The sequence below is a fragment of the Sciurus vulgaris genome (genome assembly GCF_902686455.1).
Source record: "Sciurus vulgaris genome assembly, chromosome: 11".
In the NCBI taxonomy this organism is placed as follows: domain Eukaryota; kingdom Metazoa; phylum Chordata; class Mammalia; order Rodentia; family Sciuridae; genus Sciurus; species Sciurus vulgaris.
In genome coordinates this window covers 66,936,286-66,962,105 of record NC_136472.1, presented here as the reverse complement: position 1 = coordinate 66,962,105, position 25,820 = coordinate 66,936,286, and the positions used below count along the sequence as shown (strand labels likewise).

Here is a 25,820-nt window from a genome sequence, read left to right as displayed (position 1 = left end):
TAAAACAAAAGAAAAACTTTGCTACTTTACTATTTGTTTTTTATGTTTATATTAGTGCATTATAGTTATACATAATAGTGGGGTTCATTTCAATGTATTCATAGATGCATGTAACATAATTTGTTCCATTTCACAAAGTGTTTTAATGAGCTAATTCTTTTCACCATTTTCTAAACCACTTGTGTAGTTTTTTTTTTTTATTTTTACAGACTGCATTTTGATTCATTGTACACAAATAGGGTACAACTTTTCATTTCTATGGTTGTACACAGTGTAGATTCACACCATTCATATAATCATATATGTACATAGGTAATAATGTCTGTCTCAGTCTACTATCTTTCCTCCCCCCACCTCCTTCCACCCCATTTTTTGTGTAGTTTTTTTTTTTTTAATTTGTTATTCCAAATTAACTCCAGAAATAACTTGGCAACACTTCCCCCATTCATCTGAATAACCACCGATCTTTGCATTTTTTGGGGATTAGTCTTATATCTCATCAATTTTCTGGATAGAAAAGTGTTAGTGAATACTTTGATAGCTTTATTTTTTATCTTTATCTAATTCCTAAGTCTTATTATACATAAATCCAGGTGAAATCTTTAGGATTTATCTCATGAACTTATCCAGCAACTACTCCACTGCTCCAGTCTCTGAATTCCTCCTCATCTGCTTCCCTAACTACCAGAGTTGGCAGTACTGGTTGTCCCTGCCCCTCAGCCTGCTCTTCCTCCTGGCCATGGGGGCCAATGCCACACTTCTGATCACCATCCGGCTGGAGGCCTCTCTGCATGAGCCCATGTACTACCTGCTCAGCCACCTCTCCCTGCTGGACATTGTGCTCTGCCTCACCGTCATCCCCAAGGTCCTGACCATCTTCTGGTTTGACCTCAGACCCATCAGCTTCTCTGCCTGCTTCCTCCAGATGTTCATCATGAACACTTTTCTCCCCATGGAGTCCTGCACTTTCATGGTGATGGCCTATGACCGCTATGTGGCCATCTGCCATCCACTGCGGTACTCCTCCATCATCACTAACCAATTTGTGGCCAAGGCTAGTGTTTTCATTGTGACTCGGAGTGTTTTGCTGCTTTCACCTGTCCCCATTCTCTCTGCTCAGCTCCATTACTGTGGGAAAAATGTCATCGAGAACTGCATCTGTGCCAACCTGTCTGTGTCCAGACTTTCCTGTGATAATGTCACCCTTAACAGAATCTACCAATTTGTGGCTGGTTGGACCTTACTGGGCTCAGATTTCTTTCTCATCTTCCTTTCCTACACCTTCATTCTAAGAGCAGTACTTAGGTTTAAGGCTGAGGGGGCTGCAATGAAGGCCTTGAGCACTTGTGGTTCCCACTTCATCCTCATCCTCTTCTTCAGCACCATCCTGCTGGTGGTAGTGTTGACAAATGTGTCCAGAAAGAGAGTCCCCATGGACATCCTGATCCTGCTTAATGTTCTTCACCACCTTATTCCCCCTGCTTTGAATCCTATTGTATATGGGTTTCGAAACAAAGAGTTAAAGCAAGCATTTCAGAAATTGCTACAGAGAGGATTTTGAACACATTGAAAGGACACTCTACAGAAACACCATTTAAAAATTCTGTTTCTATTTCAGGATCCCCAATTCAGTCAATAAACTAATGTGTAGATATTGAATATTTCTACCTATTCTTTGTCCCTTTAATAGCAGGAATTAGTATGTCCCTCTTAGTACTTGATCAAAGTTCAATGGCCTAGATTGTGTTACTAACATTTGTAACTACTTCATTCTGTGTCTAGACATTTACATATTCAAATCATTTTATCCTCACAAGAATTTTGCATGGTAGAATTTTTATTCCAAATACTGACAACGGTCTCATTGATTCCAGTACAAGTCTGTCTGACTCCAGAAACTTTCCATAGCTTTCCACTCCTTCCTCAAATCCTATGTTATTTTTGTGAACCTACTGCTGCCCATTGGTTTCTACTCTCGGAATAAAACAGGAGCACAGAACCCAGAGACGTAGTCACCGTATTTTTGTGATCATGGTTCTTCAGGCTTTTGTCACAAAAGACTGATGATCATAATTATACCAGCCAGGGTCAAGTAGAAGCCTCCCACATCTTCAAACACTTATGAGGACTGAAGCAGAAATCACTGGAGAATAAGATCAGCAGTGTGAATGGTGGTCAAACCAACGGAGGTACAGGGAACATTCTGTGTACTCAAAATCATTCTCCATATGCTCCGGAGTTTTAGATTCTTCAGGGAGGGGACTATCTGGTTAAACCTCTGGATTCATAATCCAGTAAAAATGGTGAGAAAGCAATTTCTTACTATCGTTGGTAGTAGTGTAATTTTCATGTGGTTAATAGGGAACTGAGGTCTCAAGCTCATCCAATAACCTTACTGAGAGAGAAGGCATAGTTCTTATTTGAAAAATTTCATGAGGAAAAAGCCAGAGCCACTCTGTTAAGAGGTTAAAGACTGGCTCAGAGGAGCACATTCCATGATTGCTAAATTAAAGACATTTGAAATGTAGAGATCACCAATCCCTTGTTTTAATCAATCATGATCATTGTTGTTCTATGAATTCTCTTTAATGGTTAATTAAAAATATTGAATGAAGCATTTATTTTACAACCTTAGAGTATAAGAAGAACTTGGTGAATTGTGCAGTGCTGGGGAGCTTCTTGATATCTTTAAACAGAAAAGTGATCAGAAAGTATTTTTAAGGTAATTTCTTTAAAGAATGAGCAGAACTTGATTATCAGTTGGATGTGTAGCATAAGTGAGAGAAAGATGGCCGACTGCATTTTCAAGCTTTCATGATACTTCTGTGGGTTTTGTCAGTTTGACTCTGATTATTCAAGGTACATTGGCATCAGCTTCTCTTCTTATGGATGAAGACAGACATCAGGTTCCCCAGAGCCAAACATAGCTGACCTGGAGGACTGGTCATGCAGTTGTCCTTGCTTCATCCTGTGAGAAAAGACTCAATTACGTGGTCTTCTGAGACACTCATATTGATTCTGGGCACACACATCTAATTGTCTTCACACACAAGGAAACAAGTTTGATAGACTCTTCACTTTAAAAAAGTCTAAATGCCATGTTAATGTTGAAGGCTGATTAGTCACATATCATTTGGTTTCCAATTTCTGGATGTCATTGCCCTACCCTATATATTTTCCTTAAATTCCTTGGATACACTTTGAAGTCTCCAAATCGTTCTCTCCTCTGTTTCTCTCAGAGGTATGTTCTCTGTCATTGTATTTCATAGTCCTCCTGAGGCACTAAAGCTATGGCCATTTCATAATTTCTTCTGACAGATGGGGCAGGATGGAGTGGGATGGGGCTTGTTCCACAAATCCAACCATGATCCTAGGAAGGAGATACAAGATGGATGCTACTTTCATTGCTTATATAGCATGGCTTTATATTTTCTAGAGGTACATTAGTTTGCTAAGATGGAACATCATTAAATTTACCCTCTCACTTAAAACAATTGAAAAACTAAGACAAAATATGTAAAATAATGGTTCTCAAGCCATGGACATCAGATCATGGACAGTGATCCCTCAGAGATAGGAAACAAAAAAGGTGAGTACTAATTATTGGAGGGAGATTATAGAGAGATTTCAGGGCCATCTAGTGTGCAGCTTGGTTGTCTTCCTGTGTTGAGGAGAAGGAGATGGGAGTGAGGGACGGCAAGGCCACTAGAGTTCACAGGACAGAATGTTAGAAGAGAGAACTGAGTAAAAGGAACCCTAAAGATCTACAGAGAAGACCCTTAAGTATTCAGCAGAGTACTGATCAGCATATGCATGTGAGAAAGCTATTGAAAAACAGTTGAGGGGAAAAGAAAGTACTCATACAATAGTATAGGGAGCTCTGGGTGACATTTCAGAGTTGTCTATGTTGAGGTGCGTGCCAGGCCTTTTCCCATTCCCATCAACCAGTCATTGGATGGAGATTGCCCAGAGAAAAGGCGTAATCTTGAGTGAAACAACTCTCTTTCCAAGGGCAAAGCACTAAGAAGAACACAGCTGGGGATGAGTGGCTAGGTCTAGAGGGGATTCCTGGTTGTGCGTAGCAGTTGCTATAGGTTTGTGTTTTCGTGATTCTATCTCTTGGGTTGAGAGGAAATGTGTTATATAGCATGAGGGGATAAAAATCTGAAGTGAATTATAGATCCTCGATTAAAGGAAGAAATGGAGAGAGATGAGGGCAAGATAGGAATGGGTATTAGATAGACAACTAACAGTCTGACACATAAGAAAGTTATAATGTTATGAACAATATTTATACCAATGATCCAAAAACATGTAAAAATATTAAAAATGTGAGTAATTATATATAAGAATATATAAATATATCAGTAGCCCTTAAAAAGTTTAAGTATTTTCAGGATGTTGAGGCAGGAGAATTACTATATCTCCTCATTTCAAGTTCATTCTGGGCAACATAGTGAGGCTACATCTCAAAAAGAAGTTTAAGTATTAATAAAATACCTCTTCCCAACAAAATTACTAGTATACTATGTATGGGTTTATAGTTTCAGTAGACTATCAAAAAAAGAGAAATTTACACCACTTATTTTGTAAAACAAAATCTTCTTTAAAAGAAGATGACAATTAAAAAGACTCTTTTCATTTATGAAAATCCAAATAAAACATCCACTGATGGAATCTAACAGAACAATGAATCAAATGATACATTTTGATCAACGAAGTTCTATCTTAGGAAGGCAGCAATAATTCTAACATTTGGTAATTTATCAACTTTATTTATGATATTAATGCACAAAGAATCAATCACATAATTACCTTGAATGAGGGAGGAAAATTGATAAAATTTAACATGTTTATAACTTTAAAATATTTTTGAAAATTGAGAAAAAAATACCATGATCTGATGTTTCCATTTATCAAGTACCTCATAATTATTGCAGTGGGGAAACTTCAAAGCATCTATTTTAAGATTAAGAATGAAGTAAGTATGCCAAGATCTGCTACTATTCAACCTGTTCCAACCAACAAGGAAGAAAGAAGAGTTCTAAGGACATCAGAATAAAAGTAGTCAGGAGTGACATCAGCAAAGTCCTCATAGAGGAGAACTAAAGTCAGGGATCTTATTCTACTACTTGCAACTGTCCACAGACAAGAATGCCTTTCTAAAAGTCCCAGAACATGGGATGAGGATGATGTACTCCCTTGGACCACGGCAACCAAGAAGAACTGCATTAAAGGTCAGAGGAGCAGTTTCACTTTGAGCACATACTCCACACTCTCCCCCAGGAAAGCATGACATCATGCAAAGGTGGTTCCCTTGGACCTACAGGATTTTCAGTGAGGAAAAGAGAGCCTGAGGCAGATATCCAACTTCCCTAGCATTCAGGTGCGCATCCTGGGATCTCACTTGTCTTACTTCACAAGGAACATGGGGAACAGGCAGGGCTAGATCACCTTGGTGCAGGTAGAAACAAAACAGAGGGTAGGTTCCCAGAGGTTGCTTGGTGGTGGCACTGTATTACTGTTGGTAGCAGTGTCTGACCTTCTAGTGGCTTTTTCTACGTGTAAGTTGAGCTGATTTCTCCCTTGGCCAGAAAGCAGGCTTGGAAGATCTTACTGGTTGGATTTCTAACCAAAGGTTTGGCCTTGCAACAGAGCCCAGCCTAAGGCCCTGCCCAGATAAGGAGGCAAGCTGGCAACCCCACCTGACTGCGGGAGATATTCTCTGACCCTACTAAGCCAGGGAGCCCAAAGAACAACCTCCTTAACCTCAGAGCCCAGTCTAAGACCCTGACAAGACTAATCGCATATCATAGCTTATAGCTCATCATAATCACAAGGAAAATCTGCAGTAGATGAACGAGTAGGATAAAGGAATCAAAGAATGCCACCCAGAAAGTCATCACAAGGAAGATAGCAAGTGAGGAAGAAAGAAATTTCTAGTCATAAAACAATAAATAAAATGGCAATAGCAAGATCTTACCTATCAGAAATAACTTTTAATGTAAATGGATTAAATTTCCAATCAAAAGACATAGTGTACCTGAATGAGTTAAGGAACAAGAAACAAAACACAAAACAAAAAAGAGATTCAATGTTTGCTGCCTGCAAGAGACTTATTTTAGTTTTAAAGACTCCTAAAGGTTGAAAGTGAAGTAATAGGGAAATGAAAATGATAACTAAAAGAGAGTAGGGGTGGCTATACTTAGACAAAAGCAACTTCAGTCCAAAACTGTAAAACAAGACAAAGTCACTCTATATGATAAAAGGATCAATTCGTCAAGAAGCTGTAAATATTTGTGCACCAAACACAGGAACACCTAAGCATATAAAGCAGAACTTAAAGGAGAAATAAACAGCAATGTAATCCTAGTAGGGGACTTGAATATCCCACACTCAACAATGGCCGTACACCATGATCATGTGGGACTCATCACTGGGATGCAAGAATTGAGTAACTTGTAACACGTGATATATCACATTAACAGGATGAAGGACAAAATCATATGATCATTTCAATAGATGAAGAAAAGGATTTGATAAAATCCAACACTAATTCATGATAAAATCCCTCAACACACCTGGGATGTGGCTTGGTGGTAAAGTGCTTTCCTAGCATGCTTGAGACCCAGGGTTTGATCTCTGGCACTATAAACATACAAACAAACAAACAAATCTCATCGGATTGGGTAGAGAGGGAATGTATCTCAATATGATAAAGAACCACATGTGATAAACCCACAGTAACATAATGTTGGTGAAAATTGTAAACTTTTCCAAGATTTGCAGTCAATGGTGCCTACTCCCATTACTTCAACTCAGCATATACTGTAAGTCCTAGTTAGAGAAATCAGGTGAGAAAAAGAAAGAAAAGGCACCCAAATTGGAAAGCAAGACGTAAAATTGTACCTTTTTGCAGATGACAGTCTTATGTATAGATAATCCTACAGACTTCACCAAAGAACTATTAGAACTAATAATCAAATTTAGTTAGGTTGTAGGGTATAACATCAGCATATGAACTACCCAAAAAAGAAAACAGAAGGCAAATTGTATTTACAATAGCATCAGAACATCAAAAATATTTAGGAGTAAATTCAATCAAGAACACAAAAGATCTGTGTGCTAAAAAGTGTAAGACACTTATGAAAATAGTTGAAGAAGATACAAAGAAATGGAAAGATATGCTGTGTTCGTAGACTCGTAGACTGAAATAATATTGTTAAAATACCCACATTATCTGAAGATATCACAGATTGAATGCAATCCTTGTAAAATTGCCAATGGAATTTTTCAAAGAAATAGAAAAAGTGATTCTAAAATTCAATGGAAATATAAAAAATTCTGAATAATTAAAGAAATCAAGAAGAACAATGATGTCAGCATTATATTTCCTGATTTCAAATTATACTGAAAAACTATAATAATCAAAATATTATAGTACTGGAGTAAAACCAGATACTTAGGTAAATGAAAAGAATAGAGGGCACGGGAATGACCCCATGCATATATGGTCAACTAATGTCTGACAAGTGTGCCAAGAATGCACGACAGGGAGAAGAGAATCTCCTCATTCAGGAGCGCTGGGAAGACTAGATATCCAAATTCAAAACAATGAAATTGAACCCATATCTTCTACCACTCACACAAAAGAACATAAAATAGATTAAAGACTTGAATGTAAGACCTGGAATCACAAAATTCTCTAGGAAAAACATAGGGAAAATGCTCCTTGACATTGGTCTTGGCAGTAATTTTTTAAATATGACACCAACAAGTACAAAAATCAAGAGAAGATAAATTAATTTACTTCAAATTTTAAAAAGTTCACCTTAGCAAAGGAAATATTTTGTTGAGAACATTCTGTAGTGTAGGCTTTCTATTTGTAAATTCTTTTATCTTTTGTTTATCATGGAAGGATTTTATTTCATCTTCAAATCTGAAGGTTAGTTTTGTGGGGTATAGGATTCTTGGTTGGCAACCATGGTCTTTCAGAGCTTGAAATATGTTGGTCCAGGCCCTTCTAGCTTTTAGAGTCTGGGTTGAGAAGTCGGCTGCTATCTGTATTGGTCTCCCCCTATATGTAATCTGATGCTTTTCTCTCCCGGCCTTCAAAATCCTATCTTTATTTTGAATATTAGGCATTTTCATTCTAATGTGCCTTGGTGTGGATCTGTTGTGATTTTGTGCATTTGGTGTTCTGTAAGCCTCTTGTATTTGATTTTCCATTTCATTCTTCAGGTTTGGGAAATTTTCTGATATTATTTCATTGAATAGGTTGTTCATTCCTTTGGTTTGTATCTCTGTGCCTTCCTCAATCCCAATAATTCTTAAATTTGGTCTTTTCATGATGTCCCATAGTTCTTGGAGATTCTCTTCATGATTTCCTACCATCTTCTCTGTTTGGGTGACTTTATTTTCAAGATTAAATATTTTGTCTTCATTGTCTGAGGTTCTGTCTTCCAAGTGGTCTAGTCTGTTGGTGATGCTTTCCATTGAGTTTTTTATTTGGTTTATTGTCTCCTTCATTTCAAGGATTTCCGTTTGCTTTTTTTTTTTTTTTTTTTTTTTTTTTGAGAATCTCTATCTCTTTGTTGAAATGATCTTTTGCTTCCTGCAGGTGCTCTTTCAGCTTATTGGTATTATCATTCATTGCCTGCATTTGCTCTCTTATCTCATCCTTTGCTTCGCGAATCATCTTAATCATGTATAATCTGAAGTCCTTTTCTGACATTTCTTCTAACATACTGTCATTGGATTCTATTACTATAGAATCTAGATTTGTTTGGATGATTTTCTTCCCTTGTTTTTTCATGTTATTCATGTATCTTCCCCTCTAGCGCTGCAGATCAGGGGTATTGCAGATTTCCCCCTATAGGCTTATAGTAGCCCTATAGGTTTCCAAAACCCTTTCTTTAAGGGGAGATCAATATTAGCAGTACCCAAATCAGACACTATGCAATCCTAGACCAAATAGCCCCTATGGGGACAATAACATCATGTAAATAAGGGAGAAAGCGACTCTGAGGGAACAGGTAAACAGAAGGAAAAGAAAGCAAGACATAAAGAAATAAAAACTTAAATATTTTTTTTAAAAAGGAGAAAAAAGAAAATCTACTGTATGATAGTCATATACTAATGAAACCTCCCAGTGCTCAGTAGCCTGATGTATGAGAGGTACCTGACAATGAGCTTCAAGCCTCCAGCAGGCATCTCAGGATGGGATTTGCCCCACCTGAAGATCGGAGCTACGGCTTCCAGGATTATCCAAGATGGCTGCTCTGGCTTCCAAATGTGTTGGCAAATGGGGAGCTGCAGCTCAGGGGTGCACGTGGTCAGCTGGAGGTCCTGGAGACAGGATGCAGTTGGTCGGGCAGTGGTCCTGGAGGTCAAGTGTGTTTGGTGTGGTTGTGGGATCCAGGAGGCCAGGTGCAATCAGTTGGTCTAGGTTCCCGGTGATAGGGCACGGTCAGTTGGTCTGGGGGTCCTGGCGGCAGGGAGCAGTCAGTTGATGTGAGGGCCCCAGAGACAGGGAGTGATCAGTTGGGCTGAGGGATCCTGGAGACAGGACTCAGTCAGTCTGGCCAGGGGTCCTACAGGGCCTGGCTGTTGTCTAAAAATGGCAGCAGCCACGTGTAATCAAACCTGCAGGTACTGTAACAGTGAACTTTCAGGCAGCAGCAGGCAGCTGGTTCTCCACTGGCGGTCTGCGGTCAATCTTCTGGCAGCTGTCGGACGATCGGGGGGTGAACCTCGAGCGTTGGGTGATGGATAGGGGCAAGGCAAGCGATGGACAGGCGAGAGGCAGGCAAATGGCTAGCAAAGGAAATAAGCAACGAAATGAAAAAAACTACCAACAGAAAGGGAGAAAATATGTTCAAGTTGTGCATCTGGTAAGTAGTTAATGTTCAAAATATATAAGGATATAACTCATAAGACTTAATAGCAATAAACAGGAACACCAACAAAATCCAACAAAGAGCCTGATTTAAAAAATGTGAAAAGGACCTGAATGGATATTTCTTCAAAAAAGATTTACAAGTGGCCAACAGGGACATGAAAAGGTCCCTCAACACCACTAGTCATCAGGGAAATGCAAATGAAAACCACAGTGAGGTATCATCTCACACCTGGTTGGATGGTTATTATAAGAAAACCAAGTGGAAACAAGTGTTAGTGAGGGTGAGAAGAAAGGGGCACCCTTGGGCCCTGATGCTGGGCAAGTGGACTAGTGCAACCATTCTGGAAAACAGCTTGGAGGCTCCTGGAAAAATTAAAAATCGAATGATACGATCCAGCAGTCCCACTTCTGGGCATGCAACTGAAGGAAAAGAAAAGGTCTCATAGACATCTGCACTTACCATGTTAACGGCAGCATTATTTACAATAAATCATCACCATTTCTTTATTTATGTACAGACACATTGTTTCCATGGCACTTAGATATCATGCATCAAATATGATTCAGTCATAAAAAAAGGAATCTTGTCATTAGGCACAGCATGTACAAACCTAGAGACATTATGTTAAGCCTAATACATACAGATGAATATTCTATGATACTACTTTTATGCAACATTAAGTTATTTTATGGAATCTAAAATAAATGTACAGGAATAGAGTTGAATGGTGGCTGTCAGGTACAAATGGGGCAGATGGGGAGATGCTGGTGAAAGGGTTCAAACTTTCATTTCCAAGATGGATAAACTTTGGGGATCTAGTGTGCAGCATGGTGACTGGATTCCCAGTACTGTGTCTTCTACTTGCTTAGACAGTAGAGTTTAAATATCTTCACCCAACACACACACACACAAACACACACGCGTGATAGGTAATTAGATGAGGTAGTAGATGTGTTTGCTGAATGGACTGTGATCAACATTTCACAATATATGAATATTGACTATCACTTTGTACATCCTAAATTCATACAATTTCATTTTCAATTGCACATCAATAAAGCTGGGGAAAGTGGTTAAACTATCAGTATTCCTAAATGCATAATCATTAATTTTTAGAATATATCATTGGTTCTGTGAGATGGCCAGATATCAGGTAAATTTAAGAGTGATCATAATTTCTACATATCAGTAAAGACCATCTAAAATATTGGAAATTAATGTCTTATTTACTGTGGGAAAAACTATTAATATGTAGAAATTGGCATCATAATAAATACACAAGATTTGTAAGGATATTATTTTATTTTATTTTTTATTTTTTACAGACTGCATTTTTGATTCATTGTACACAAATGGGGCAAAACATTTCATTTCTATGATTGCACACAATGCAGATTCACAACACTCCTGCACTCACACATGTACACAGGGCAATGATGTCTGTCTCATTCCACCATTTTACATACCTCCCTCCTTCTCATTACCCTCTACACAATCCAAAGTTCCTCCATTGTTCTCTCACTCCCCACCCCCACACCCCCATTATATATCATCATCCACATATCAGGGAAAACATTCGGCCTTTGGTTTTTTGGGATTGACTTATTTCACTTAGCATGATATTCTCGAACTCCAACCATTTATCTGCAAATGCCATAATATTATTCTTCTTTATGGTTGAATAATATTCCATTGCATATATATACCACAGTTTCTTTACCCATTCATCTATTGAAGGGCATCTAGGTTGGTTACACAATCTAGCTATTATGAATTGAGCTGCTATAAACATTGATGTGACTGTGTTACTATAGTATGCTAATTTTAAGTCCTTTGGGTATAAACTGAGGAGTGGGATAACTGGGTCAAATGCCCATTCCTGAGATAGGGCATTTATCTCCAAAATTTATAAAGAAGTTACAAACTTTACAACAAAAACACAAAGAACTCAATCAATACATGGACCAAGGAACTGGCAGACACTTTACAGAAGAAGACATACAGGTGATTAATAAGTACATGAAAAAGTGTTCAACATCTCTAGTAATTAGAGAAATGCAAGTTAAAACAACTCTGAGATTTCATCTTACTCCAATCAGAATGGCTATTATCAAGAACACAAACAATAATAGATATTGCCATGGATGTGGGGAAAAAGGCACACTCATACATTGCTGGTGGAGTTGCAAATTTGGTGCAGCCACTCTGGAAAGCAGTGTAGAGAATCAACTGAAGGGCATCTAGGTTGGTTCCACAATCTGGCTATGGTGAATTGAGCAGCAATGAACATTGATGTGGCTGTATCTCTGTAGTATGCTGATTTTAATTCCTTTGGGTATAGGCCAAGGAGTGGGATAGCTGGGTCAAATGGTGGTTCCATTCCAAGCTTTCTGAGGAATCTCCATACTGCTTTCCAGAGTGGCTGCACTAATTTGCAACCCCACCAGCAATGTATGAGTGTACCTTTTTGCCCATATCCTCGCCAACACCTATTGTTGCTTGTTTTCTTGATAATCGCCATTCTAATTGGGGTGAGATGAAATCTTAGGGAAGTTTTGATTTGCATTTCTCTTATTACTAGAGATGTTGAACATTTTTTCATATATCTGTTGATTGCTTGTACATCTTCTTCTGTGAAGTGTCTGTTCATTTCCTTAGCCCATTTGTTGATTGGATTATTTGTATTCTTGGTGTAGAGTTTTTTGAGTTCTTTATAGATTCTGGATATTAGCACTCTATCTGAAGTATGAGTGGCAAAGATATTCTCCCACTCTGTAGGCTCTCTCTTCACATTACTGATAGTTTCCTTTGCTGAGAAAAAGCTTTTTAGTTTGAATCTATCCCAGTGGTTGATTCTAGCCTTTATTTCTTGTGCTATGGGAGTCCTATTAAGGAAGTCTGATCCTAAGCCAACAAGTTGAAGGTTTGGACCTACTTTTTCTTCTATAAGATGCAGGATCTCTGGTGTCATTCCAAGGTCCTTGATCCATTTGAGTTGAGTTTTGTGCAGGGTGAGAGATAGGGATTTAGTTTCTTTTTGTTACATATGGATTTCCAGTTTTCCCAGCACTATTTGTTGAAGAGGCTATCTTTTCTCCATTGCATATTTTTGGCCCCTTTGTCTAGTATGAGAAAATTGTATTTATTTGGGTTCGTGTCCATGTCCTCTATTCTGTACCATTGATCTACCTGTCTATTTTGGTACCAATACTATGCCATTTTTGTTACTATTACTTTGTAATAGAGTTGAAGATATGGTATTGTGATACTCCCTGCTTCGCTCTTTGTACTAAGGATTGATTTAGCTAGACTGGGTTTCTTACTCTTCCAGATGAATTTCATAATTGCTTGCTCTATTTCTGTAAGGTACACCATTGGGATTTTAATTCGAATTGCATTGAATCTGTATAGCACTTTTGGTAGTATGGCCATTTTGACAATATTAATTCTGCCTATCCAAGAACAGGGAGATCTTTCCACCTTCCAAGGTTTTCTTAATTTCTTTCTTTAGTGTTCTGCAGTTCTCATTGTAGAGGTCTTTCACCTCTTTTGTGAGATTGATTCCCAAGTATTTTAGTTTTTTCAAGGCTATTGTGAATGGGGTAGTTTTCCTAATTTCTCTTTCTGAAGATTCATCAGTTATGTATAAAAATGCATTGGATTTATGAGCATTGATCTTGTAACCTGCTACTTTATTGAATTCACTTATGAGTTCTAAAAGTTTTCTGGTGTAATTTTCGGCCTCCTCTAAATATATAATCATGTCATCAGCAAACAGGGATAGTTTGAGTTCTTCTTTTCCAATTCGTATCCCTTTAATTTCTTTGGTTTGTCTAATTGCTCTGGCTAGAGTCTCAAGAACGATATTGAATAGAAGTGGTGAAAGAGGGCATCCCTGCCTTGTTCCAGTTTTTAGGGGTAATGCTTTCAGTTTTTCACCATTCTGAATGATATTGGCCATGGGCTTAGCGTAGATGGTCCTTACAATGTTAAGGAATGTTCCCACTACCCCAATTTTCTCTAGTGTTTTGAGCATGAAGGGATGCTGTATTTTATCAAATGCTTTTTCTGCATCTATTAAAATAATCATGTGATTCTTAACTTTTAGTCTGTTGATATGGTGAATGACATTTATTGATTTCCGGATGTTGAACCAAGCTTGCATCCCTGGGATAAAACCCACTTGATCGTGGTGCACTATCTTTTTAATATATTTTTGTATGCGATTTGCTAAAATTTTGTTGAGAATTTTTGCATCGATATTCATTAAGTATATTGGTCTGAAATTTTCTTTCCTTGATGTGTCTCTGTCTGGTTTAGGTATCAGGGTGATATTGGCTTCATAGAATGAGTTTGGGAGGGTTCCCTCCTCTTCTATTTTATGAAATACTTTGAGAAGTATTGGAATGAGCTCTTCTTTAAAGGTTTTGTAGAACTAAGCTGAGAACCCATCTGGTCCCGACTTTCTTTGTTGGTAGGCTTTTGATGACCTCTTCTATTTCATTGCTTGACATTGATTTATTTAAGTTGTGTATGTCCTCCTCATTCAGTTTAGGTAATTCATATGTCTCTAGAAACTGTTGATGTCTTCGAGGTTTTCTGTTTTGGTGGAGTATAGATTTTCAAAATAGCTTCTAATTATGGTTTGTATTTCACTCGTGTCTGTTGTGATATTTCCTTGTTCATTCCGAATTTTAGTAATTTGAATTTTCTCCCTCTTTCTCTTTGTTAATGTGGCTAAGGGTTTATCAATTTTGTTTATTTTTTCAAAGAATCAACTATTTATTTTGTTAATTTTTCCGATTGTTTCTTTTGTTTCAATTTCGTTGATTTCGGCTCTGATTTTAACTATTTCGTCGTCTCCTAGTTTTGGTGTTGGTCTGCTCTTCTTTTTTAGGGCTTTTAGCTGTAGTGTTAAGGCGTTTTTTGTTGATTTCTACTTCTTTTGTTGAATGCACCCCATGAAATAAAACTTCCTCTAAGTACTGCTCTCATGGTTTCCCAGATATTTTGATAAGATGTGTCTTTGTTCTCGTTTACTTCTAAGAATTTTTTTATTTCCCTCCTGATGTCTTCTGTTATTTATTCGTCATATAATAGTGTATTATAATCTCCAAGTATTGTAGAAGTTTCTGGTTTTTATTCTGTCATTCATTTCTAATTTCAATCCATTATGATCTGATGGAGTACAAGGTAGTATCTCTATCTTCTTGTATCTGCTAACAGTAGCTTTGTGGCATAAAACATGTTCTATTTTAGAGAAGGATCTATGTGCTGCTGAGAAGATAGTGTATTCGTTCTTTGTTGGATGGTATATTCTACATAAGTCGGTTAAGTCTAAATTGTTGATGGTGTTATTAAGATCTATGGTTTCTTTATTCAATTTTTGTTTGGACGATCTATCCAGCAGTGAGAGAGGTATGTTAAAATGGCCTAGTATTTTTGTGTTGTGGTCTATTTGCTTTCTGGAATTGAGTAGGATTTGTTTGATGTACATGGATGAGCCAATGTTTGGGGCATATATATTTCTGATTGTTATGTCCTGCTGATTTATGCTTCCCTTAAGCAGTATGTAATGTCCTTCTTTATCCCTTCTGACTAGTTTTGGCTTGAAGTCCTCATTATCTGAAATGAGGATGGATACTCCAGCTTTTTTGCTGTGTCCATGTGCATGGTATGTTTTTTCCCATCCTTTCACCTTTAGTCTATGGGTATCTCTTTCTATGAGATGAGTCTCTTGCAGGTAGCATATTGTTGGATTTTTCTTTTTCATCCAATCTGCCAGTCTATGTCTTTTGATTGATGAGTTCACGCCATTAACATTCAGGGTTATTATTGTGATATGATTTGTATTCCCAGTCATTTGACTCATTTTTGTTTTTTGACATTATTTGGTTTCTTCTTTATTTGACTATTCCTTTAGGCTAGTTACTCCCGTTGCTGATTTGCATCGTTGTTTTCATCTCTTCCTCATGGAATATTTTGCTGAGTATGTTCTGTAATGCTGGCTTTCTTTTTGTAAATTCCTTTAGCTTTTGTTTATCTTGGAAGGATCTTATTTTGTAGTCAAATCTGAAAGTAAGTTTTGCTGGGTATAAGAGTCTTGGTTGGTTTCTGTTTTCTTTCAGGACTTGGTAAATGTTGTTCCAGGCCCTTCTAGCTTTTAGGGTCTAGATTGAAAAATCTGCTGCTATTCTTATTTTTTCCCCCTGAATGTAATTTGATTCTTTTCTTTCGCTTTAAAATTCTGTCTTTATTTTGTATGTTAGGTATTTTCATAATAATGTGCCTTGGTGTGAGTCTGTTGTAATTTCGTATATTTGGAGTCCTATAAGCCTCTTGTACCTGGTTTTCTATTTCATTCTTCAGATCTCGGAAATTTTCTGATATTATTTCATCGAATAGATTGTTCATTCCTTTGGTTTGTTTCTCTAAGCCTTCCTCAATCCCAATAATTCTTAAATTTTGCCTTTTCATGATATCCCATTATTCTTGTAGATTCTGTTCATGATTTCTTACCATCTTCTCTGTTTGGTCTACTTTGTTTTCAAGATTAAATATTTTGTCTTCAATGTCTGAGGTTCTGTCTTCAAGGTGTTCTATCCTATTGGTTATGCTTTCTATGGAGTTTTTAACTTGGTTTATTATTTTCTTCATTTCAAGGATTTCTGTTTGTTGTTTTTTTTTTTCAATATCTCTAACTCTTTATTGAAATGATCTCTTGCTTTCCGTATTTGCTCTTTTAACTGTTGATTGATGCGATCATTTAATGCCTGCATTTGCTCTTTCATCTCTTCCTTCAATTCCTGCATTTGCCCTTTCATCTCCTTGTTTGCTTCCCTGATTGTTTTAATTATGTACATTCTGAACTCCCTTTCTGACATTTCTTCTGCTGTGCTGTCATTGGGTTTTATTGATATAGTATCTAGGTTTCTTTGGGACATTTTCTTCCCTTGTTTTCTCATATTGGTTAGATGTCAGTGGGACTCTGTGATATTGCAGATTTCCTCTATTTGCTTATAGTGTCCCTGTAGATTTGCAGTGTATCACCTCCCAGCCTTCAGTAGCCTGAAGTCTTGGAGTAACTTGATAATGCAGTACTTCTGAAGATAGCTGTCCCTATCCCGCTACTGGTTCCAGGGCTTGGAGCTGGCTGTGTGTGGAAAGGCTCTCACTGGGGGGCCTGCTCCGAGAAGCTGGAGAATCTGGCCCTGTGGGAGGAACCCATCACCAGAGTATTCTGGGCTGCCTGGGGTAGACTTTAGCTGCCCTGCCCTACTCTAATAAGCCACCCAAATCCGGGCCTGCCGCCCTGGCTGAGCTTCACCAGGTAGGGGAGACTCACCCCGTGGTTCTATTTTAGTCCGAGTCTCTCAATGCCTCCCCTTCTTGAATACTGGGTTCTGGAGGGACTGGAGATGCAGTCACCCTCTAGTCCACCATCTTTGATCACCCTGTTGAAAAAGCCTGCGGCCAGAGGGGGGCAGGGCCACCTGGAGAGGTCTCTTGCTGCCCAGCCCTGATCTCAGAGGCTGGTTGCAGGTTGGAGGTCTCCACTGGCTTGGGGACTTGTGGCTGGCTCTGTGTAGAAAGGCTCTCACTGGGCGGTCTGCTCCGAGAAGCTAGCCTGGAAAGGCACTTCCCGTCAGAGGGAGCCATGCTGCTTGGGGAAGACCCTGGCTGCCCTGTCCTGGTCTCTGAAGCAACCTGTGCGTGGGTCAGAGCTTGCCGCGCACTGGCTCAGGGACTTGGAGCTGGTTGTGTGCAGAAAGGCTCTCACTGGGGGGCCTGCTCCGAGATGCTGGAGAGTCTGGCCCTGTGGGAGGAGCGCATCGCTGGAGTGCTCAGGGCTGCCTGGGGGAGACTCTCGCTGCCCTGCCCTACTCTAATAAGCCGCCCGAATCCGGGCCTGCTGCCCAGGCCGAGCTTTACCGGGTGGGGGAGACTCACCCCGTGGCTCTATTTTAGTCGAGTCTCTCAATGCTTGTCCGTCTTGAATCCTGGGTTCTGGATCGACTGGTGATGCAGTCACTCTCCAGTCCACCATCTTGGAGCTCCAAATATTATCTTCATTGATTTTTATTTTTGATTTTTTTTTTTGAGGGGGAGAGGTGATGGGAAAATGGGATATTTCAAAAGACTTATCTTCAAGTTCAAATGCTATTTCTTCCCCTTGATCTAGGCTGTTGCTAAGGTTTTCAACTATAATTTTCATTTGACACATGAAACTCTTCATTTCCAAGATTTCTCTTTGATTCTTTTCTAAAATCTCTATTAAATTTCTCTGTTAAATTTCTCATTGGTATCTTGCATTGTCTTCCTAATTTAATTTAGCAATTTATTGGTATTCTTTTATATCTAATGTCATTGAGCTTTTTAATAATCAGTTTAAATTTTCCTTCAGGCATTTCATCCAACCTCATTTCCTTGTAATCTGCTGCTAGAGTTACCTTGTTTTTTCATATTTCTTGTGTTTCTATGTTGAGATTTGTGCATCTGGAGGATCAAATATCCCTACCACATTTATGGGTAAGTGGCCTTCTTAGTAAATGGCTTTCTCCTGAAGATGTAACTTCAGGGTCAGTTTGTTTTGCAGTGCTGACTTTGATTCTCCATGGGCACCACAGAAGCTTCTTTGGTTGTGATTACTGAGTTTGGGCACAGTTCAGACAATGTCGTGGTCAGATAGGCCCTACATATCATTCAAGAGTGGGGACACTAGCTCTTCAGGCAAAGGTGGGGTAAACAGTAGTTGGTGTGGGTGGTCACTGTGTGGCTACTCCTATAACAGGACTGGTGGCTCTGATCAGGTAGGTGATGGGGGTTTCCTTAGGCATTCTTGATGCCAGTTCTGGAACTAGCAAGGGCTTCTGGCATTGGCAGCAGCAGCAGAGGTAAATGAACCAAAGCATTTGTTCTTCTGACAGGTCAGTGAACAGGACCAGATGCTGCTTAGGTAGGACAGTGGCAGGATCTACGGCACCCTCCTGTGGACCTTACATCTGGTCTTGGCAACAGCATGTGATTAGACAAGGTGTCTTGATTGTTAGCAGAAGGAACTCTATAGGTGGGGTGCCAGCAGTATTCATGGATTTCCTCTCTGCTGCTACTGTGGACAGTTGGACCTCAAACAGAGATGGGTGGGTAAAGGTGCATTCAATCCCCTCAGCCATGCACACCCATGTATAGGACAAAAGCTGAGGCCTTGCCATGGAGCTGCTCAAGGTCCTTTAGGAGACTCCATTGGCAAGGTAGCAGCAGGAACCTCCCCTTCCCTGCCCTGTGGTGACGGATGCCTGCCCATCACATGAGGAAGAGGTGTTGTAGGTACCTGCCTTCAGTCCTACCACCAGCAGGAGACCATAGATCATTGACTGAGTCTTTGGTCTCAGGGTTCATTCACTCCAAACTCTTAGTCCAGAGATCAGTGCCATCCATTCTGCTCTGTGTCAGAACACCTATATCGTACAGGGCAGGTCATAGTCAGTCTGCTGGGATAAGTTGGGCTCAGCAGAAAGGTACCCCTTAAGTGAGAGCAGTGGACTGTCTGTGGAGTCCCAAAGGCAGGAATACTCTGGGGTTTTTGATCCACAGACCAGTCCAAGTTAAGACATCAGCTCTCTTCTAAAGATGGTTCATGGCTACAGCACCTGGAGTTTTCCCTGGAAGATGATGTGAGATTCTTTTCCAAAGAGAGGCTACCATGAAGTTTTCAGGTTACTTATCTATGTGGGCTAAAAGCTTTTCTGGAGGATGAAACTTTCCAGTAGCTAGGATTGCTAGAGTCTACCGTAATAAAATTTATTGGGCCTTTTCCTTTCACTCATCCCTACGGAAGGGAGACTCCCTTTGTCTCAGCTGTGGAGGCAAGGTGGCAGATGTCAGGTATTTTCTCTTAGTAGATTGTTGCCCCAGGTTTCTGAATCTTGCAAGTTTTCAATCTCTCAATTGCTAATTTCCAGGATTTTCTCATGATCACTCACCTCAAAATGAAGCTCCACACCTGTTACTTTAGGTCATCTTGATGGAACAAGAGGTGAGTTCTAGGTATCTCTTCTTCACCTATCTTGAATCCTCTCTGCCACATTTTCTTTATTCATTCATCATTCAATGGGCCTTGTAGTTGTTTCCACTTCTTGACTATTGTGAATAGTGCTACAATGAACTTGAGAGTGCATGCATTTCAAGTCCCCATGGCTGTATTCCTTTGACTGTCTCCATGTCATTTAGATCATATTGATAGGAATATATGAATATTGTTCTCCTTGATGGTAGGAAGTCAACACTACTAAGCTACACAAAAGATTATTTTCACTACTGAAACAAACTGTGTAATGTATGTAGAGAAAAGAGTAGTGGACATAAATGAATTCAATAAGATTTAAAGATTTTTGTCACTCGAGATTTTTTTAAATGAATTTCCCTCAAAAACATTCTTGATAGACCTGAGAAAGTACCAAGATGTTCTTTTCATGTACATACTATTTGATATCTGTTCATCACGCAAAATACATTGGGAAGCTCTGTCATATATTTATTTTAAATAGCCTCAAAATGACACTACTGTGGAATTTTTTTAAAAAACTCAAATTTAGGATGCTTATTCTTTATTTGTATGATTAATTTCTGTTATGAGTTCTACAAAAATTTAATCAATATCTTAGCACATATTCAATGAATATTGCTTTCTGTAAGCTTCCAGGGTTTTTAAAAATTTTACACCCAAATTTCCTTTAAAGGATTATCTTTATTTTTTTTTTTTGGTGTTAATTAATGAATCTATTTCATATCTAAGGCCTCTTTCTCTTTGCAGAATAGCTTGATCACTCCTTCACGAATCTGCTTGGTCTTGACTCCATAGACAATGGGATTCAGAGTGGGAGGACACATCAGATAGAGATTGGCAATAATGATGTGGACATGGTGGGGAATGTTTTTTCCTCCAAAACGATGAGTAAAAATGGTAAATAATGCTGGAACATACGTGATGACTATAGCACCTATGTGGGAGGTACAGGTGCCGAAAGCCTTGTGACGAGCATCTACAGAAGACAAACTCACCACTGTGCGCAAGATCATAGTATAAGACACAGAGATACAAATTATATCAAAGCCCCCAATCAAAATGGCTGTCAAAAGCCCATAGATAGCATTGACCTTGACATTGCCACAGGATACCTTGGCCACAGACATGTGGTCGCAGTAGGTGTGGGGGATGAGGTTGCCCTGGCAATAGGGCAGGCGCTTGGTGAGGAAAGTGAAAGGGATGATGAGCATCACACTCCTCAAGAAGGTGGCAAGACCAGCCTTGGCAATGACAGGGTTGGTGAGGATGGTGGCATAGCGTAAGGGGTAGCAGATGGCCACGTAGCGGTCCAGGGCCATGAGCATGAGCACCCCAGACTCCATGCCAGTCAACATGTGCACAAAAAACATCTGGGCCAGGCAGGCATTAAAGTCAATCTCCTTGAAGTTGAACCAGAATATACACAGCATGTTGGGCACAGTGGTGGTGCACAAGGCGACATCAGTGGAGGAGAGCAGGGCCAGGAAGTAGTACATGGGCCGGTGCAGGGCCTGCTCATGACTGATGAGGTAGATGAGCCCCACATTCCCCACAAGAGCAATGATGTACATGAGGCAAAATGGCAGGGAGATCCAGATGTGTGCAACTTCCAGCCCAGGAACACCATTCAAGATAAAGAATCCCGGTGTCAGGCAGGAGCTATTGCCTCCAGACATAATGACTGACAGTAGGGGAGCATTTTACACTCAAAGGAAATTGCTGTACACACAGAGGAAGAAGAAACATAGTTAGAGACCAGGAAGAGGGCCTGGTTTGGACAGTATGACCCACAAATGCCATAAATATTCACATTACATTGTTTTGCTAGCCAGGATTTTTTTATTCCAAATTCTTAAAAGAAAAGCTTTGTTTACAATAAAAATAAATTTTTTAAAAAAGTATACTCCCTGTTCCTTGGTAAACAGTGTTTAAGTAAGTACGTTCACTTTCTACACCTTCCTCCAGTACAGTGCTCGGACCCCAGCACAGTACAAATCATGAGCTAGACCACCCTTCTATTATTTCTTACAATATGCCATTTCCGTTCTCTACTCTCAGACTCTTCCCATGCTAATTTTACTGGAGTCTTATCAAAAGAAATCACATGAGTGATTACAGAATCACCCGAATCTGACCAATCCTTGTCAGGAATTTAACTTTCCAGTTCTAACAGTATCTCAAAAGTTAGCCTTTTGTCCTGACTTGCTGATTATGAAGAAGGTTCATACTTACATACAAAATGCATCAGTAATGACCCAGATGTAAGTCACTCAAAATAATACATTGTAGATTCTCAGTAAAATATGCAGGATGTGAATTTTTAAATATTGGAGTTAGTAAGAATTTTGTATGTTGAGTACTCAAAATCCATCTGATGTCAGTATCATTTTTTTTTCACTTTGTAGCATTTCAAAGAAAATTCCTGACAAGAAACAGAAGAATATAATAATATAATTTGGAAAACTTATCTAATTTCATTAATTATTTGATTGAAGACTTGAATTTTTAATTATACCTGCCAGTCTTTTCTTTCGGCTCCTCTGCCTTTTCACTTTTTAAAGATGAGTTCCCTATCAATCCTCAATATTAATTTTACACTCAGGAAACATGGAGATGTAAGGATTGCTGACTGATCATCCTTCTTCAATATAAATACTATCTTCTTTGTAATAATTGGGCAGAAATAGTATCATATTTTTGGATTTCTATTTCTGATAGGGGCAGCATAAATTATTTAAATTTAAAGGAATTCACAGATTCCAGGCTGTTTGAGGACAATTGAAGTTCTCTAAAGATTAAAATACGTTTTGTACATGAAAAAAGAAAATGATCCCTAAGTTCTGGGGTTGACTCCATCAGTCAAAATCAATGTCAAAAGTTCCTCAGCATCTAGAACTAAATATTTATATGCAGTGTGATAGTGTGGATTACATGATTTGAAACTACAACACACAGCTCACTGTCACCTAAACATTCTAGAAATCGCTGCCATAACATCTTACCACCAAAAATATGCAGAGCCCACCTAGGAGGGAGAGAAGTGCAAAAGAACTGCATGTTTTAGAGTTTCATGTTCTCTGATTCCTAACTGACTGAATCTCCTATAAAAGATCCCTTCTCAAAAGGAAATTCTCACAATACCTTTCCAGAAATACCACCATATGGCAAACCATCATTTCATAGTCCTAGACCAGAAAGCTTTAAAGATTAAAATTTCCAGTGTCCACCTTCTTTCATGGGTTTTCCATGATGAAATGAAGAAGATGAAAGGAAAATGAGACTCTGCCTAGTGGAAATCACTAGAAAGCAGAAGAGCCATTACCTCTTAAGAAAAGTAGTCCCTGCTACCCCTCTGCTTTGTGTTAACTCTCCCCATGTTCCAAGTTTTTGCATTCTTGGCCAATGACGCCTTTGCATTTTCCTAAAACATTTTTTTATATTACCCAAACTCACCTCTATGTTAGACACGACCACACCCCTGAGCATGGCTGAGTCCTTAGGAGTTTTTAAAATTCTGGAAGGACATCTTCTTATAGGATATTTAGTTTCCCTAGGGAATCTTTAGCAAGAAGTCCTGAAGCTAATTGAGTCTTCACGGTTACGAGTCCCAGTGGGTCCTGTATGAAAGGGATGCTAAAATTTGGCTTGGAGGCAACAGTTTTATATTTAGCAACTTTTGAGTAGGATAAAAAATCAAAATACCTAAAGGACACTAAATCTTTTAATATCCTAATATCATAATATCTTTTCCCAATACCAAGTCTGATGATGATAAACGCCATTTAAAAAAATATTTTTTTCATATTACGAAAGAAATATATCTTGAAAATACAAAAAATGTAAATTATAAAATGTATAATAAAGATTTGTAGAATCACTTGAAATCTCAATGCAGAGGAATAATAACTCTAAAAAGTTTTCAGTGTTTCACTCATTTATAATACATATTTAAGTACATATTTTTATATGTAATATTCTGAGTTTTTTAGATATGTAAATTTCAGGTGATATAAAATTACAAACAGTTCATTTACCAATATTTTGTGAACACTTTTCTCTGGTGTGCCTTGAAATAAAATTTTTAATGCCTATGCTTTTCTATTTAATAGCCATACCAAAGTAAATTATGTTTAATTATTCTTGAATACTTTTTCTATTTTTTCTATCAAAAATAACTCCCCTATAAATATCATACTTCACCCTGTTTTCAAAACTGATTTATTCTTTCTGCAGATAACTATAAATAATATTGAAGTTATGGGGTAAAAATAAGCAGGGATAATTTTAATTGTGTTTGTAAATGCTGGAAAACCCATCTTGAAAATACAGAGTTACTTTAAACTGCATAAAATAAATGCTCTGTCCCCATCTGGGTACTGTTGTATGTTCTCTTTTTTCCAGTTGGACTAGTGATAATACTATGTCACTGGTGTTTAAAGTTGAATTACAGTTTACTTTACTAGTAGTAATTGTGGATAATTTACAATGCTTTATTAGAGAATTATAGTGATACATTATAGTGGGGTTTGTTCAGACATAATCACACATGCATGGACTATAATTTGCTCCATTTCAGTTCCCAGTACTTCCTTTTCCTTCCACTCCTCCCTCATCTTTTTCTCCTTCCTCTACTCTGCTGGTCTTCCTTCTATTTATTTAGTTTTTTTATATTAGTGCTTTATAGATATGCATAAAAGAGAAATTCACTGTGGTATATTCAGATATGTGCATAACATAATTTGGCAAATTTCATTCCACAGTTCCTCCATCTTCTCATCCATCTCTTCAAACCCTCTCCTCTGCTCCACCGACGTCCCTTCTATTTTCATGAGATAACGCCCACCTTCTTTCCTTATTTTGATCTAGCTTCTCCATGTAAGAGAAAATATTTCACTCGACTTTCTAAGTCTGGCTTATTTGACTTAGCATGATGTTTTCCATTTCCATCCATTTACCAGCAGATGCCACAATTTCATTTTTTATAGCTGAGTAAAACTCCATTGTGTATACATACCAATTTTCTTTGTGCATTCATCTGATGATGAGTACCTGGGTTGGTTCCATAACTTGGCTATTGGGAACTGCACTGCTATATGATGATTTTAATTCTTTTGTATAAATATCAAGAAGTGGGACAGCTCAGTCATGAGGTGGTTCTATTTAGATTAATTCACAGTCCCACCAGCAATGTAAGAGTGTACCTTTTTCCCCACATCCCTCCTCACCAACATTTATTATTATTTGTATTCGTATTCTTCTTCATTTTTTTTTTTTTTTTTTGGTACTGGGGATTGAACCCAACGGTGCTTAACCACTGAGACACATCCCACATCCCCAGCTCTTTTTTGTATTTTATTTAGAGACAGGGTCTCACTGAGTTGCTTAACACCTTGCTAAGTTGCCGAAGCTGACTTTGAACTCAAAATCCTTCTACCTCAGTGTTCCAAGCTGCTGGGGTTACAGGCTTGTGACACCACACCCAGCTATTATTTGTGTTCTTGATGATTATCATTATAACTGAAGTGAGATAAAAACTTTCAATGTAGTTTTGATTTGTATTTCTCTAATTGATAGGAATTTTAAATATTTTTTTCATGTGTTTGTTGGCCATTTGTATTTCTGGCTTTTCTAGTTACATCATCAACAAATTGATTTTATTTCTTCTTTTCCTATTTGTATCCCTTTTTTTTTTATTGTAAACAAATGGGATACATGTTGTTTCTCTGTTTGTACATGGCGTAAAGGCATACCATTTGTGTAATCATAAATTTACATAGAGCAATGTTGTTTGATTCATTCTGTTATTTTTTCCCTTCCCCCCACCCCTCCCACCCCTCTATACCTTCTATACA

The 25,820-nt window shown here is 38.4% G+C and overlaps 2 protein-coding genes across 2 annotated transcripts in view; one reads left to right on the top strand and one right to left on the bottom strand.

The window, feature by feature from the left end:
- Nucleotides 1-616: 616 nt before the first annotated feature.
- LOC306640515 (olfactory receptor 56A3-like) overlaps nt 617-25,820 on the top strand; it is a gene marked incomplete at both ends in the record, with an annotated part of 168,308 nt that continues 143,104 nt past the window's right edge. The window contains one exon of the mRNA XM_079104800.1: nt 617-696. Coding sequence (XP_078960926.1) covers nt 617-696 — 80 coding nt within the window. The remainder of the gene's footprint in view (nt 697-25,820) is intronic.
- On the bottom strand, nt 20,682-21,644 carry LOC306640451 (olfactory receptor 52N2-like; the record flags this gene model as incomplete). The annotated part of the gene is made up of 1 exon (XM_079104735.1): nt 20,682-21,644. One exon carries the CDS (start codon nt 21,642-21,644, stop codon nt 20,682-20,684), a length of 963 nt encoding a protein of 320 aa, XP_078960861.1.